Source organism: Anopheles ziemanni, chromosome 3 (assembly GCF_943734765.1).
Source record: "Anopheles ziemanni chromosome 3, idAnoZiCoDA_A2_x.2, whole genome shotgun sequence".
Taxonomy (NCBI): Eukaryota; Metazoa; Arthropoda; class Insecta; order Diptera; family Culicidae; genus Anopheles; species Anopheles ziemanni.
This window is the reverse complement of record NC_080706.1, coordinates 7,389,035-7,405,398: the sequence shown is the minus strand read 5'-3', so window position 1 is coordinate 7,405,398 and position 16,364 is coordinate 7,389,035. Positions and strand designations below refer to the sequence as shown.

General features: G+C 50.7%; 1 protein-coding gene across 1 annotated transcript in view; it reads left to right on the top strand.

The window, feature by feature from the left end:
- The first annotated feature begins 6,217 nt into the window (after positions 1 to 6,217).
- Positions 6,218 to 16,364, top strand: part of LOC131289635 (uncharacterized) — a 46,012-nt gene continuing 35,865 nt past the window's right edge. The window contains exons 1-4 of the mRNA XM_058318932.1: positions 6,218 to 6,275; positions 12,589 to 12,803; positions 12,877 to 13,424; positions 13,503 to 13,635. Of these exons, the coding sequence (XP_058174915.1) occupies positions 6,218 to 6,275; positions 12,589 to 12,803; positions 12,877 to 13,424; positions 13,503 to 13,635 (954 nt within the window). The remainder of the gene's footprint in view (positions 6,276 to 12,588; positions 12,804 to 12,876; positions 13,425 to 13,502; positions 13,636 to 16,364) is intronic.

Here is a 16,364-nt window from a genome sequence, read left to right as displayed (position 1 = left end):
TTTATGCAAACCCAGTTCAACGTCTTTACACAGTTTGTGGCAAACTCCACAGTGAACCTTAAAGTAAGCGTTTCCTTTGACGTAGACCGGTGTGTATTTGTGCCTTTTTGCCGTAATGAAGTGAAGAAACCGAAGGTCGAAATATTTTCCCCCAGCATTTTCCGGCACGGAGCAATGTTCCGCCCGCACATTCTTGGGTCGAATTCCATAGCAAAAGATTCAGGTTTTACCGAACATTATTTGTATGTTTCTTTAACGTTATTTTTCTCCTGCACGACTGACATAACAACATTTTACACTGTTTTTCTTCTTTCTCAGCAACAGATCGCTTCCCTGCAGCGCGGAGGTGGATCAAATGAACCAGCCGGTTCTGGAAATTATCATTGTCTATAACTTTCCCGTCGCCTAACACGTGCCGGATGTTTTGGGCGCTTAGGTTTTTCCTAGCATCCGTAGAATGTGGGGGACCTTTCGCGTATCAACCCGAGGCATACTTCGACGGTTCATTTCACAAATTTGTAGAAATACCGTTCAACATGCCTAAGTTGTCCATTGTCTCCGAAGTCTAAATGGTCTAATTGGTGAGCGAGTGAAGTCATCGTGAAAGCAAGGGATGCGTTGCTTCCCAATATAAAATGTTCAACAATAATACGTTACCAACACTTGATGAGAGAACACCGCAATTGACCGATGGCAAGTAAACGAAAGCGTTGGCAAGGAGCCCTTCAAGTGCGAAAGGGGAGTGTTGGTGATGGAGCAAAAACAAGAAATTTCTCACGAAATCCTACCTAAAACAGTCATCCATCTTCCATTTTGCTGCCTCACAGAGCGCTCGCAAAGATTTATTCAAATGGAAACCAATCATCATCAACGGTCGGTTTTACGACGCACAATATTGCGATGCCCAACGGCCCATTTCGGCCACCCGCGCACCCTCCCCTCGGGCACCGCGCAACTCCTGGCGGGGAGCAAGGGTGGTAGTGCGAATGTTTCACGCCAGGCTGAACATTCCAAATCCGATGGTTGATGCGGGGCGGAGCATCGAAGGCATGGGCCGAAGGCTTGAAGCCAACCACAAGTCCATTGCAGACTTTCTTCGTGTCTTGCGCTCGGTTCCGTGTAGGGCGCCTTGGAATTCCAGCCCTGATGGTGGAGACGCCTGGTGGTTGGAAGGCGCGGCACGCTAAGCACAAGGAATTTGTTCTTCTTTCCTTCCTCTTTGTCTCGGCCCCGCTTCAACACGGCATCAAGCAACCTCCATCAATCCATCTCGTAAACAACGAGCACTGGCAGCGTTGATAATGATTCATCCACCGAAACAGGGCAGGATTTATAATTCCAACATAACCAGATTTCGGGGCTGATTGGCTTGCCGTAAAACGGGGGGGGGGGGGGGGGGGATTCTCGTTTCGTTTCGTTTTGCCACTCGCAGGTTTTCCACCGGTATTTTCGCCGCATCGTGGTGCGAGTTTTAAAACCAATTCGCATCAAACTGCAATCCGAGCGGGGTTGGAATCGAAATAAAACCAAAGAAACGCCGCCCAATCAATATCGGGTAGGCGTTTTCGGACGTGATCGAGCACGTGTTCCTTCCCGGACGCGGTGCAACCCGGGGAGAAATACACAAAAAATGAAAAAAAAAGCAGCTGGTAACGTGAAGCGATAATCGGTGCGGAATCGAACTAATCTAATCCCGGGTTTAGGGTGCGGTCTACAGGTGAACACGGTCGAGTGGTTATTGTCCAGCCCCGAAACCAAACACCTGAGCACATCAATTTCCTCCACCCTCCAAGAGATGCCCCCCACACGCGGCCCAAACCCTTTGGAGGTGCGGTGCCGTGCAGTTTATGGAGCTGACCCACATCCGGCGGTCGGGCGGCGGTAATCGTGGCCGTCCCAAGACTTTTGCAACGATGGCAGGACCTCAAACTGTGGTCGGCAAACAAAAAAATACGGGACCTTTCTCCTGGGATGGCCTGCGTGTGTGTGTGTGTGAGTACCCTTTTTATTGCTGACACAGAAAGTCGGATCGATTTATCGATTACACATAGTCATAAAACCGACGACCACTAGCTAAACTAAAACAACACAACCCAACCGAAGAAAAACAAAAAAGCGAGGGAGAGAGAGAAAAGAAAACTTCCTCCCTCGGGGGCAAGAAACAAACGGCTGGCCAGCGTCACCGGGGCCCGAAAAATCCAAAGCGCAGGCCATAAAACACCCATGATCCTCGCCAGACTATCATTCCCTCGTTTCCCACCCCTTGGTCCAGTGCTTCAGTTTCTGGCACAAAACCCATTTGGCCGCCCTTGGGTTTGGTAAAAGTTAAGGTGAACCAGCCGTAACCGCACGTGTGCTAAATCGTCCGATGATTTCAGTTTTACGGTCGCCTGTTCCCTGCGACTCCCCCCCCCCCCTCCCCACCCTTCCTTCGAGCCTGTAGGAGAAACCCGGAACAGCGGAGGAAAGCCATTTGACCGGGGCGCACAGGTCAGCTACGTGTGGGGCATACGGCAGCGTGGCACATATTTGTCAAATCAACCGAAAGACGTCCATCTTACGTCTGATAGGTGGGGGTGAGGTGGGGACTGGAGCAACAAAACGATACGCTATCGACGCTGTCCATCACCTGTCCAGGGAGAGCGATACACTTCAAACGGTCTGGGCGATGGGAAAGCGGTGGGCTCAGGTAAAGGGAGGACAGGAAGTGGCTAAGCCGGTGCCCTTTTGCACCGGATGCACGATCGGGCCGGATCCGGATTGTGTGCAAAACTAATTCAATAACCGTCAAGCGAGTGCATTTGATGGATGATTGGGTTCGGGATTGGCGTGAGGTTACGGACATGTTACGGTCTGTCATAAATTAGACGAATGGGCGCAATTGGAAAATCATGTTCTTGTAGCCACCCACACCCACCACCACCTGCCGCTACTCCACCAGGGGGACCACTCGTGGGCTCCAAGAAGCAGGACTCTTGGCATTTCTATTTCTGCAACAATAAAAGATACGGATGGTTTTTTGCGGTGCTCCTTTTTCCTGTTTTCCCAGACGGAGGATGGTGGTTTGATGGCAACGATGCTGACCTTCAGCACCGAAGCAGCCGGTTTGTGGCTGGCAGCTTTACAAGATACCGAAATTTCCCCGCTCGGCCCTGACCCGTCTCCCTCTTGGCCGTGCGCTATTTGTTGTTTGTAAACATTCTTCCATTTTAATGGCCTTTCTTTGGGAAAGAGTGTTGAGGGGGAAGGGGGGAAAGGGGGCTGTGGGTCAACATGGCGATATCCCTCCCTATTCTCTACGACGCTCCGGCTATCTACGATGAGTTGTTTATTTCACTCTGGAGAAATTGTGCTCTAAAGTGTTTTGGGTTGCATCAGGTTCAGGTTGTTCTATTCCAAGGGCAATTTCTTCCACCGTTCACAACCGATCCCGTCCCGCTATCTTTCGTCGGTTAAGCGCGTTAGCGAGTAATGAACGAGAATGAGGCGGGCGGTTTATTTTGGCCTTTTTTGCACTTCCATTTTCACCAACCTTACCCCAGTGTGTCTCCGGTTCACTTTTCCTTCTCCCGTCCGGGGTAGATAATTTTTTCGCTCACTCCTGATCCTGGCCGTTCCCTGAGGCTCCTCGGATGTCGGTTGTCCGCTCCGTGCCGTACCAATTATTCGACGTCCATTAGCGCGAATCAAACGACCCCGGGAGCCCCGATTAAGACGTCAAAGAGCATTAGTCATGAGTGTCCACCCCGGCTCTCCGATTCGCCCGCTCATGCGGGAACACATTTACGTGCACTTTTCAGCCATCCGGAGCGCGTCCCAAACCCCTCCTCCCTTTTCATGTCCCTTGGGGGGATCGTGAGTTCATCAGTTAACCTGTTTAAACAAGCGTATAAACTGCTGAAATTGTTAAATTAGCCCTAATGGAAAGCTTCGCCGGGCGGGATGGCCTAATTGGATCTCGTTCTCCCGTCGCCCGGGCTGCTATCGCCGATCTTGAGGTTGCGCCGTTGCGAGAAGGAAATGGCGACGAGAAGAGTCGCAAAGCCAGAGCGCGCCATTCTGGGAATAATTGTTGACGCTGGGCCTGGCCGCCGGTCCTCCCGGGCCGGGCGAGAGGAGCGAGGATAATTCTCCGTGCGAGTGAGAGGCCTCATGTGTAGGTTTTCTTTTTCGCTTTAGACAGAAAATCTCCATCAATTATTTGTCTACGTCAGTCTACCGGCACACACAACCTCCGAAAGTTAAGGATATGATTTATTCGCAAGCGCACAAGCGTTCACTGCAAAATTATCGTGAAACCTCGTTCCGGAGGTCCATTCAATTTCTTTCGGCTGAATATTAGAACGAAATAAAAAAACCGGTTCACACACAACGGGCGCACACAACGACGTGTTCCGTCGTTTGATGCGCGCCATATTTAATTAATCAAATTTTTGCAACCCCACACCTTCGGCCACATTCGCCACGCAACCCCCGGTCCGGTCGGCCATTGTGCAACCAATTTTGCCGTCATCAAAGCGAACTAGCTCTGGTCGGGACGGGGGCCTAAATTGATGGGCACGGGCAAAAAATGACCCTGCCCTGACACACAGCCCAATTAAGAAGAAATTAATCAGCTCGAGTTTAGCTCTTATTTTATTTCACCGCTTTTTTCCCCATCGCTTCCCCCCCCCCCCCCCCACCACACTCGATGCCACTTTCGCCCCATTCATGCTGGGAAGCATAACCCGCTGGCCGTAGTCACGAATGACATTGACCCGTCGGCAGTAGTAGTGGCAGTGACTTGCTTATAATGTCTGAAATGTGAGCCCCCGTCATCGGTACAAAAGGGATTATTTGTGTGTGTGTGTGTGTGCCGGTCGGAAAAATAAATCACCTGGTGGCAAATGGTTATGTTCCCATCGGCGTTCGGTGGAAGCACTGCTTTTTTTTTGGTGGAGCTCGTCGTGGAGATCGAAGAAGCAACCAGTCCCATCCCACAGAATGGTTAAACAACATCACGGCAGCATCCCCAGCGACTCGGATACTAAATGGAATCTAATAATTCTTCTTCTGCACGAAGACCCGCCGTCGTTGCCTTTGACACTTTTTTGATGTTTTGGAACAGAAATGAAACATTTTGTGTGTGTGTGTGTTTGTGTTAGGGAGGAACTTAATTGTGATTTTGTGTGTTTTTTGTTTTTCTCGGTTCCTTCGGTTATCTCAGTCAAACTCCACTCAACTGTTTGCATTTAAATGGAGCCATTTAGTCAGAAGGTACGCTCTTGTCTTAACCGAGAGATATCGTTGTGTTTTTCATGCCGCAATCTTCCAGCAGATAGCATAGACGCTCTGATCTGATCGTCCTAGCGGGCGATCCAAGTTGGCGTTCATTTGATCAACTTTTCCATTTCCCGCAATCGCAGCTATAATCGAAAGGTAAAAAAAGGGACAGAACAAATTACACCGTGTGGACGTGGAGAAAAACACCGCTATTTTCCGGAAGCAGTGCAGTGGTAAATGATTTGCCAGCCACACATCCGTCGGCCAGCGGTCCAGGAAAGGTTCGCAGCTGCCCGTGTGTGGCTTGCTTTTTGCTGGTAGCCATCCTCCCCCCTGGATGCAGATGGAGAGTTTCAGCCGCTTCTAGTGCTTTTCGTTCGGAGGAGGAAATAAAACGAGCAAGTGAACGAAAGTGTTTCGTGCCGAGCACAAAACCGAACGAGTTGCTGCTGGTGTAACTGATAGCGAAAAGCGAAAAGATTTCACCCGTTTTCCGGTCTCTGTGTGCGTGTGTGTGTGTGTGTGTCGGAGTGAAAAATTGTTCCGTGGTGACCTTGCGGTTCGTGGGCCAAAACTGAGGCACACCGGTAAAGTAATAGCGTTCAGCAGTTGGAAAAAGGCTTAACCAAAGCGTTCCCGTGTGAGTGGCGGTGGGGGAAAACTATTTCCGAACCGTTCGTGCAATTAGTGAACTCACGTGGAATCGAGCTAACGGGAAAGTGCCGACGTTTTCGCTTGCCCTCGTCTCCGTGTCTGTGTGCTGTAAATGAGCAACAATTGTGAACGGCCCCGTCGCTCGTGACCTACCCGGCGACCCCGATGAGGGAAATCCTACCCCCCGAGGGGCGATGAACATAGGGCGGCACGGATGGAAATCGACGATCGGCACTAGCCGGCGCCGGAAAAGCGTTTGAGCGTTTTGCGATCGCCGCGGCCGAAGGCGGAAGCAGTGAAAATGTTCTCCACCCGAGCGAAGGTCGTCCTCTACCTCTTGCAGCTGCTCGCATTGAAAGGTAAGGGGGTAACTGGGGAGTTGGGAAATGAGTACCGAAGGCCCTTCCATTTTCCCTGCTGGGAGTTGTGGTTCCCGCCCACCCGTGCGGGCAAAAAGGAAGTGAGTGGAACATTGTTTCCGGGACCGAGACCGAAAGCCAAGGATCAAAGCATCGGGTGGGTTCGGTGGAGCATATTGAGTTTGAGTTTTCTGGTTAATTGAAAAGCTGAACAGAAATGTGTTAGACCGGGAGGGGTTGGGTCGACGGACGGATGGTGCGGGGGGGGGGGGGGGGGGGGGGGGGAAGCCTTTTGCGGATGTTTTATTTGGAACCGGCACTCGGCGCACTCGGCTTAAAGCACGTGTCCGATCGTAATCGGTACGGTCGGTCGAACTTTGAAATAGTTGAAATTTAGATTTAATCTGATAACGACCGGCGTGCGATTCCGCTCATTTCCGGTCGTACGCAAAACGTCAACCAGCGTTTCGGGAAATGTCGCACAAACAATTGAACTTCCGAGCCGGGCGCTGTCGCGTCTAATGGCGTCGACGCTCATAAATGATACACGGAACGTTGCGGGTTCTCTTTCCTCCCGAACTTTGCACTAACGCTGGCCATATTGGACACAAATAAGCTTAGGGCTTAGAGCGTTAGCCAGGGGTTGACCATCCCGAACAAATACGTTCCCGTGTTCCCGCTAATCCCGTCTAGTGGCCGAGCGATTGGAAATGCATTCCATGATTGGAAGCTGGATTTTCAGTCATCCCACGCCCTCGGGACGAAAAAGCGTCCACTCGGAACGTGCTGACGATCGGGGTTTTTCCCATTTGTGCGGACCGTGCATCGATGAATAATTGAGCCTCGAGTGGAGTGTTTAACAATTTTCCCTGGTGGCCCGAATGGTAGGGCTATGTTTCAGCGATCCGATTTCGATTAAATTGTCGCGGAGGCAAAAAACAGAAGCGAAATGGAATTTTAGCAACCGAATGGTCAGGCCATTGAAAATGGACTCGTGAAATGCAAATCTGTAACTGAAGATACATAGTTTATAATGGATGGGTTTCCTTTTTTTTTCCTGCCGACTACCAGTAGCTTTTGAGATTCATCACGAAATTGGCCGTGATAATCTTATCCGGACGAGGTACGACGCAGGAAAAAAGGATGGAGAACCAGAATCCACTTGCAGCTATCATGACGGCCATCTTTTTTTTTGCCCCGGCTTGACGCGCTCTTCTCCGAATTGCATCTCCCGGGACATGTCATCCAGCGGTATACATTCCATCCTTCGCCACACTTTCTAAAAACTCCTCGATGCATGAAACATGAGGCTGCAGAGAATCATGAATTCTGTGCACTCATGTGCCACGTTCAATCCCATTGCCCCCACACCCGCTCTGGACCGGTGCCCAGATCCCCCTCGTTTCCCTGGCAAAGGGTTTGAGGGGACCGTTCAAAGTTAGACACCATCACCACCGAAGCAAACGATAGTCACACCCCCAGAAAAGGGACGAAAAAATCAATTATTCACACGTTCTTCAACGTATCTCCTTTCCATTCTCCACCCTCCATTAACCCCATGCGACATGCCAGGGGGAGGGCACAATTCCTTGCTCAAGGGTTGGCGTCCCTTCTCTTTTTTTTTGTCCTCAAATCTCTCCTCCGTCAGTTCCTGCACTTGAGCCAGCTCGAGGGCACTTTAGCGTTGCAGGCACGTTTGCATGGTTCTCCAATTTGCAGCCAGTTGTTTCGGTAAAAACCTATTAGTGAGCGAATGCGGAAGGGTTTTTCCTGTGTGCTATGTAGGAAAAATGTGGGGTTTGTGTGCGAGCGTGTGTGTGTTGGTGTGTTCTGGCAAGAGGTACCCAACCGCCGTTGCCTAGTTCTCCATGGGAACACGACATTCCCATCCGGACTTGAGTGTACCTCGTCCCGAACAAGGCATCGCATTTCGGAGCAAATTGCAATCTCCAAGCTTTTATCGCTAGTTAATTTTGGGTGATAATTTGTTTGGAAGACCCCCCTGGGGATCAGTCCGGCAGGTTCTATTTCTAAACCCGAACCCAATGATCGACGTATGGAAGCTTGGGACATTCTTGTAACTCGTGCTCCACTTCGTGGCAGTATTTGCATGTGCATGCATGGACATAAATCTTACACAAGCTCTTCCTCTGCCCAAAATATCCAGCCACTCTGAACCGGTCCTACGGGTTCCGGGCACCCTTCGCAAAAGCCCAACCCAACCCGCTGCAACTCCCGGGTATCGCTTTAATGCTCGTATTTTATTGCCCGGCACAAGCAAGCATCTGCTCCACCAGTATCAGCATCGGTAACTGATTTAAACTGGAACCGATCTTCGTACGGAGACGTGGGCACGTGTCGAACCAAGACCGAAGGATGCGCACCTGTTACCCGAACTTCCTGGACTGCATCCCAACGGTACGGATTTATCCGCTGCCTTTCGTTTCGTTCACCAGTTTCCGTTAGATCATTATCGGACGGCACAAAACGGTGTCCGAAGAAGACGCGGGGTTCCTCGAGGAGCAAGCAACACGCTCGGCCAAGTAACTCACAGTGGAAGAAGGCGTGCCGTTGCACTTGGTCCTGACCGAAGCTTTGGTGCAGCAGTGAGCATTTCCAATCAGCTCCATCCGTCCGTCCGTCCGTTCGCAAGGACTTGTTTACTCCAAGCGCACCACCGAAGCGTACGAGCGAGGGTTGTAAACATGCTACGAAATGTACGGTGTAGTCGTCCGGGCAGATTATGGTCAGTACGGTGCACACTTGCACATGACTGGCACGCCACATACCCGGGGTGTGTGTTTGCTTGTTGCGAGCTTATTTCTTCGGCCAGCAACTCAAGGCAGGGCGCTCCTATTCTTTGATAAGATGTTGCCCGAACCATCTCAGCAACGATGCAGGTTTTGCAATCTAAGGATGTTTGCTAATTCCCAGTAAATTTATGTATCTCCGAACAAAACGAAAGGTCTTCGAGGATGGTGGGACGGTTGATAAACGTAGACCATCTTATCGTAGCTTCCATCTGTAGTCCTTTCCCAGTTCGGACAGTTTGCTAGCAAATGTAATTTATACCTTCAGCCATCCAGATGACAACACACTTTGTGTTCCGATTCGGAATGCTGTCGGCTTTTGGGGGGCGTTTTATATTTTTCTCCTTTTATTTCCTCCCATTTCACAACGATTTGTCGGCGTATGATAAATTGCGTACATGAGAAGAACCATTTTCTTCCTCTGTTAACTTCACGAATCCCAGCAGTGATGGTATCCATTTCATTAGCTATCGCTTCGAGATGGCTTGGGGGGTTCTGGGCGGGGGAAAAGGCCAGCGGCGACCGGAACATATTGTAATAACACACCCAAAATAACATGCTGCTCCCGCTCATTTATCATCCCGGGCATGCGATCGAGTTTCCTTGCGCTATATTGTTGGGAACCCGCTTCCGTTTACTCAGGTATAAGCACAACAAGCAGTCGGAGCGCAAACAGCGAGCAATTAGCGGGCCTTGTTTGATGAAACTTTTCCCATCTCCACCCTCCTCCCTCCCACCGTCTCGTCGTTATCCGTGCGCGTGCGAAAATGCTGTCATCGGCGGACAGCATTATTTTGCCACCGATCCTTCTTTCAAGCGGCGTGAATGATTTTCGCTAAGCCCGGTTTGTTAAATATGCACGTCGTGAAAAATACTCACCCCGAAGCTTAAGGCCTCATGGAGGTCGGAACGCTGGGAGGGATTTGCAGTGGAGGTACTTCAACGGACCGGTGATGTGTGTGCCGAAACTGAGCCGTACGTGGGTTGACAGTTTGCGGTTCACCCGAAAAGCGCTCGGATGGGATTGGAAGATTGGATGAGAGATGCCGGGTGAGTTGCCGAAAATCCCGTGCGGTTGGCAATGAATATATCCATTCGGTGGGTAATTCAAGGTAACTGGCTGGCTTATGTATATTTTTGTAAAACAAGATCGGTGCCTTTTGTCGGACTGTGCCGTGCAGCATTGGGAAATCATTATCGTAAACTTCTACTGCTGTCGGCTGCCCTCCCCGCCGCCATAACGGTGGAGATCTTCGCAAATTGCTAATGGAATCTACCCTCGCGCAGGATATGGAGCTACGGCACCGACACCACGTACGGCGTTCGGTGGAGGAAAAACCCCACCGACCTGCGGAACGCCATCATTACAGGACTTTCCCTGGGTACGGGCACACGGGGTGGGCTTGGAAATGTGATGTGCTTGGCGAAAATACCGTACCGTGTGCGAGTCGACATCATTAAAGACCCATTACCTGCGGCATTTTTCCCTTTTTGATGTTGTCGTATGTGATTTTGGCTTTGCATGAAAAGAAAGATCGTTAGACGGTGCCCGTCGGTGCGATAGTATCCCGCACCTTATCCTCCCCCTCCCCCCCTCTTCCCCACCTTCCTGTGAGTAAAAAGGGAAAAATTCACGCAGACCAAGTTAGCCCCGACAGATAATTTGACAAGGGAACGCCCGGAAGGATCCAAGTTCCGGTTAACTTCGCAAAAGAAAGGTCGGCGATAAGAAGTGTACGCCACGGGAACAATGGAGCGCAGTCCAATTTCAGCGAGAGAGAGGGGGGGAAAGGAGTAGGACCCACCGTGCAGTAGGGGGTGCGGGGGTGTTTAAAAGTTTTTCAGCAAACAGCCCCCTTTCAAAGTCATTTGCTTTCGCTTCGGCGCTTTGATAGCGTCGGGGAAAATTAGGCCCACGCAAGGGCTGGCTGGTTGGCTGGGTTTGTTTCTGGGCCTGGGTAAAAAGGGACGAGAACAAACAGGCAACCCCGTACGATCCCGATCCCACCCCCCAGACATCCGGAAGCTTTGCCGCACCATATTCACTCACCTCGTTTTTATTTCGCTTTTAATGAAATTATCCGTTCCATGTGACAGGGGCCTGGTCTCCGCCTGGTCGGGCGAGCGGGAAAGGGCGAGGATTTTTGGTGGGAAAGAAGTGAAAAACATGATCAATAACACTTCCCTCTGCATGGGGCCGCCTTCCACTGCCCGCCGGTGTCAACGAGCGAACGGGAGCGACAAAATATGGTTATATTTATTTTACGATTATTGCCTCAATCCGGATGCTTTCCTCGGTTGTGTCGCTTCTCATTTTGACACGATTTTTGGCATGCCGAGTCGGCACAAAAAAAAATCAACGGAGCAAATTTATGTCTCGGTGGGGGAGGAGGGAAGGATACTTCTCGGCGTTACCGGAAGGGAAATCGGGTTTCGTTGCAACGTGGATGAATATGCAGCAGTCGGCGGGCTGGTTTCGTCGGGCCCGGTCGGTTTATTGGCATAATTTATTTATTTTTACTTTCCCCCCCTATCCCAAGCGCCACGACAAGAGGCACTCACTTGCCTTTTGCTCTCGAGCTTCACCCAGCCGCACGCCCACACGCACATTAAAACGTCGAGCTTGAGAGCAAAAATGGGAATTTAAATTGAAATGTATCCATGCGTGAACAAATATGCAAACACGAGTTAAATGAGCAGCAAAGCAAACATCCAAACAAAGGAAAGCCCCCCCCAACCGACTCCTTGCTGCCAGGCACAATAGGCGAGGAGTGTCTTAAATACGGCGAATCAGACTGCTGGTGTGTGGAGGATGTGTATCCTCGGCGGAGTTTCCCTCGCCATCGGGGGGAAGAAAAGGAAACAACGCTGCGGAGGGAGGCACGGGAAACGTGCGAATGCCACAAAAGGGCCGGCGACACTCACAAACATAAACACGAACGCTCCGGCCTCCGTGATGGGGCCGGATCGAAATGGAACAACTTGGTTATTTCATTATTGAATAAGCGCCCGTGCCAGTGTGAAAGTGTTGGTGCTGGACCATCCCGGGTGGATTAGATTATTCCAAATGATTGCCGAGAGTTAAGAAATTTGTCTGCGTTTCGTGTAGCGAGCCTCATCTCGAGGGGGGGCCCTCGGGGTTGGGTAGGAAATTGGCGGCCAAGAATCTCTTCTCACCCGGGGCTTTGAAGGCTTTGCGCCTTCTCCTCCTGCTCGCCCGGACCCGACAACGAGGCGAGGTCGCATGTATTATTCCGCATCTCTGCCACCGGTGGGCACGATTGTTTATGTTAATCAAATAAGGTCCACTCCTAAGCCGGACGCCTTAGTTTTAGCCCCTAATCGGGATTTGCTCACTCACTCAGACGTTAATCGAGGCCCCTCGTGGCTGGACCCTTTTTCGCAAGGCAATTTCTTCTCGGGGAAACTTTTACCCAACACTCGCATGCTTTCTTCTAAGAGTGGCCTTTCTCGTTTCTCTTCTTTTTCTTCCGGGCCAACAGTGTCCTACAGTGTCCTGGGACTGGAGAGCGTGCACGTGAAGGTACCGATTGCGGTCCTGGTCGGCTCGAGCGTTACGCTCATCTGCGAGTGCGACCTGCCGGACGAGGATCTCTACTCGGTCAAGTGGTACAAGGGCAAGCACGAGTTCTTCCGCTACACCTCCAAGGAGATTCCTTCGATCAAGATCTTCCCGAAGGCGGGCATCAACGTGGGCGTAAGTAAACTAGAATATCACAAACATGGCGAGAATGATGTGTTCGAGCAACTTCGTTTCTTTCTTATCACAGGTGAACCTCTCAAATGCCAGCCACCTGGTGCTGGCCGGTGTCGAGCCGCAGAGTACCGGCAAGTATAGCTGCGAGGTCACCGAAGCGGCTCCATCATTCCACACAAAGATTGCGACACGCACAATGAACGTCGTCGATCCGCCGGCGACCGATCCGAAGATCGTCGACATGAAACCGTACTACGGCGCGGACGAGTTCCTGGAGGTGACGTGCACGATCGCTCCGTCGCTGCCGGCGGCCAAACTCGAGTGGCTCATCAACGACCAGCCGCTTCCCCAGCCGCTCGCCGTCCCTTCCCGGCTGGAGTTCCAAACACTTCCAGCCTCCATCGACGGGGCGTCGGGCAGGGGTAAACCTAGCAGTAAGAAAACACAATTAGATAAGTCTTCCCAGCACCAGGAGCAACAACAGCGGCCACCGGGGGAACAGTCGGCGGAGCCCGTCTCGTCCGAACCGAGTACGAATCGGTCGGATGAGCTTATGACCTTCAGCCAGAGTACTAGCAGCAGCAGTAGTAGTAGTAGTAGTAGCGTCGGTAGCTCCACCCGGTCCGGTTCGAACATCGCCACCGTTCCGCACCGACTGGCGGCAACCGGCAACATCACCACCATCACCACCACCACCAGCAGGCCCACGGGCAGCACATCCGGACCGGGAAGTGAGCACCGGAAGCCCGGCGGCAACAATCGGTACGAGGCATCCGTGTCCCGCCTGAAGCTGTTGCTCGAGCACAGCCACTTTCCCAACGGGAAGCTGAAGGTAAGTCGACCAATTTGCTCTCTTCAGGTTCTTTCAGTTAGTTTCTTTCGCAACATGTAGGTGTAATTGTTGTTTGCTTCTCCGTCAGATGTAAATAATTCAATATTTGTTGCTTGTACAAATACAACTCTTTTCTGCTAAATGGAAACATACACTAGTCGATTCCAAACAGGCTCCGTTGTTCATGTGGCAAAGCCATGACCCTCTTGGTATATTTCATCATTAAATATAACTCTTTCAATACATTCAACCTTTAATTTAAACCCTGAGTGAAAATTAAAAGTAGAATATAAAATCCATCCCGTGCCCGATTTTAATAATAAACACAACCAGACAAGGCCAATCGTGATCGATTTTTATTACTGAAATCGATGCCCGCTTTTCCTAGGAAAACTCCGGCTGTTTATCACCGAGCCCAACGGGGATGGATGCCTGTGGTAGTAAGGTGGCGCTTCAGGACAGTGTGCAACTGAAAATTGGGCAATTTGCTTGTAAATAACTGGCCCGGTCGAGGACCAATTCATCAATACGGCTACAGCCACGCTGGATAATGTCGAGCCTCAGTCCAGCGTCCGGTTTTGGGGGCGGTGTGAGGGAAATATGATAATGATTCGCATATTTCCCTCAATCGGGCAATGGGATCGGTCGGGGAAGCGATCCTCCGTTACCGAAATTTGAAAGCTTCACAACTACCAGCCAGAATCCGGTGCGCCATCCATGTGGGGAGGGAGGGGCTGGTTGGGATTGTTATTTATCTTCCCTCACTAATTGGATGCTTCCCATTCACTAATTGGATATTTTTCATCGGAAGTAAACATTCAAAAGCTCCGCCATGGGTGCTTGCTTTTCGGTGCTTTGATTAAAGGGAATTAATTATTTGCCAAACACCGGAAGTTGCCCGCCCGCTCGCCGCGCGACGGACCTACAGCTCACCCGGTCGGGTGCGTGCGCGTTATTCGTTTTGCTGTAGGCTTACCATGCCCCCCTTCCCCAACCCCCAGGGGAGGCTAGTTCTGGGGGTTCGCTTTATGGACAGGACTTGGTTTGGTTGAGTGAATTACAGCTGATTGATGGCTAGTTGTATGAAATAATTGAATTAATGTGCCGCATGTCTTACCTCGGTTAGCTCATTTTCCTCCGCCGGACGGGAGTTTGGAGAGAGTGCTTAGCTTCTGTGGGTGATGTGCCTCGTGGCTAGATCAAGGGGATGGCCTAGAGTAACTTAACCTAACTGTTGATTTCCCTGCAACGGTTCGCTTCGGTTCGTTTCGGCGGCGTAACTTTGGCGTGAAGGGAAATTATCATGTAGCGCACGTCCGTGATTTCGCATTGCCATTCCGAAAATGACACTGCTTCCGCCTTTCCCCCACCCCTCTCCACGGCACATTGGGCCACACTTCCGGGCGGCACCAGGCGTGCAGAACGTCCCAAGGAAGTGTGTTTTCTTGACTGTGCTTCCTGGAAATGGGAGGCAAAAAAAACACGTGGGTTTAAAATAAATTAAATCGCTAGAACACCGCTCCACCGTTCGGCGGAGGTGCGGAAAATTTCGCCCAACAATAAGCATTACCTCATCCGGAGGGTGGCGGGGCAGCATCCACTGGGACGCATGAATGATTTATGAGCCCGACCGGAGCTTCCGGGCCAAACCCGGAGAAAACAGTAAGCGAACAAAGTTGAACTCGCGCGCGCCCGAACCTGTTGTACTGTTTGCGTAGCATTTCGTATTTTCTTTCACTTTTCCGAAATGGGGCCGACGCCAGGGAGCACGGAGCGGGGCGGGGGCGCCCGAAAGGACCCGAACTTCGCCAGGTGGCCCGGGCGAGAAATGAGTTATCGGAAATGTATTTGAAATTTGGAAAATCATCCACCAAAATGCGTTCGGGCTCTCTGCTGCCGGTTTTCTTGTTTTTTTCCTTGTCGCTGCAAAGCCGTTCCATTTTTCTCAAGTTTTCCCCATTTGGACTTCGGGGCCGCGGTACGGTAGAAGGATCACGAATGGAGGTGAGCGCGCTAGTATGGGGCACGATATGAAATACTACGGAATAAAAGTTGTTTATTGCTTTGCCTGCTAAAAGGACCAACAAAAAAAAACGCAAGGTAGTGACTAGAGGTGGTGAAGCTAGGAGGGGGTCTGCGGTGAAAATAAAAGTTCAATGAGTTTTGTTCGCTGCGGGGAGCTGTTTCCAATCGCGTTTCGCTGTAGCGAGTGTGGCGAGGCCTAGGAAAATTGAGCAGAGCAAAAAGGAAATGAAAAAAAAACAACAACAAACAAAATCGGTTGAAAAACTGGGGACTCAAGTTCCGGTGATTTATGGCCAGATGTAGGTTTTTCACATTGCGAGGGAAATCATATCATTTGCAAAAATTGGAAAAACTCTGAAAAAATAGAACGGCACGGACTGTTTTGAACCGAGACGAACAAGTTTTGAAACAACAACCTCATTCGGATTCACAGTTTTGCTAACAAGTTCGTCCATTACCAGACCTAGTGTGCGCTGAGAGACGTATGGCTTCGCGTGTGTACACACGGGTGCTACCCACATCCAGCCTGTAGCTAAAAATTGGGATGCACTGTTGGTAACATATTCGCGAATCGATTCGTCATCATACGCCATCTGAATTTATCAACACGATTATTAAACGTTCTAAGGCAAAGAATGAACTGCATTGTGGATGAAACACGGAAAAGCTTTTTGGTACTTACTAGTCCCTAAGTAGTTAAACGA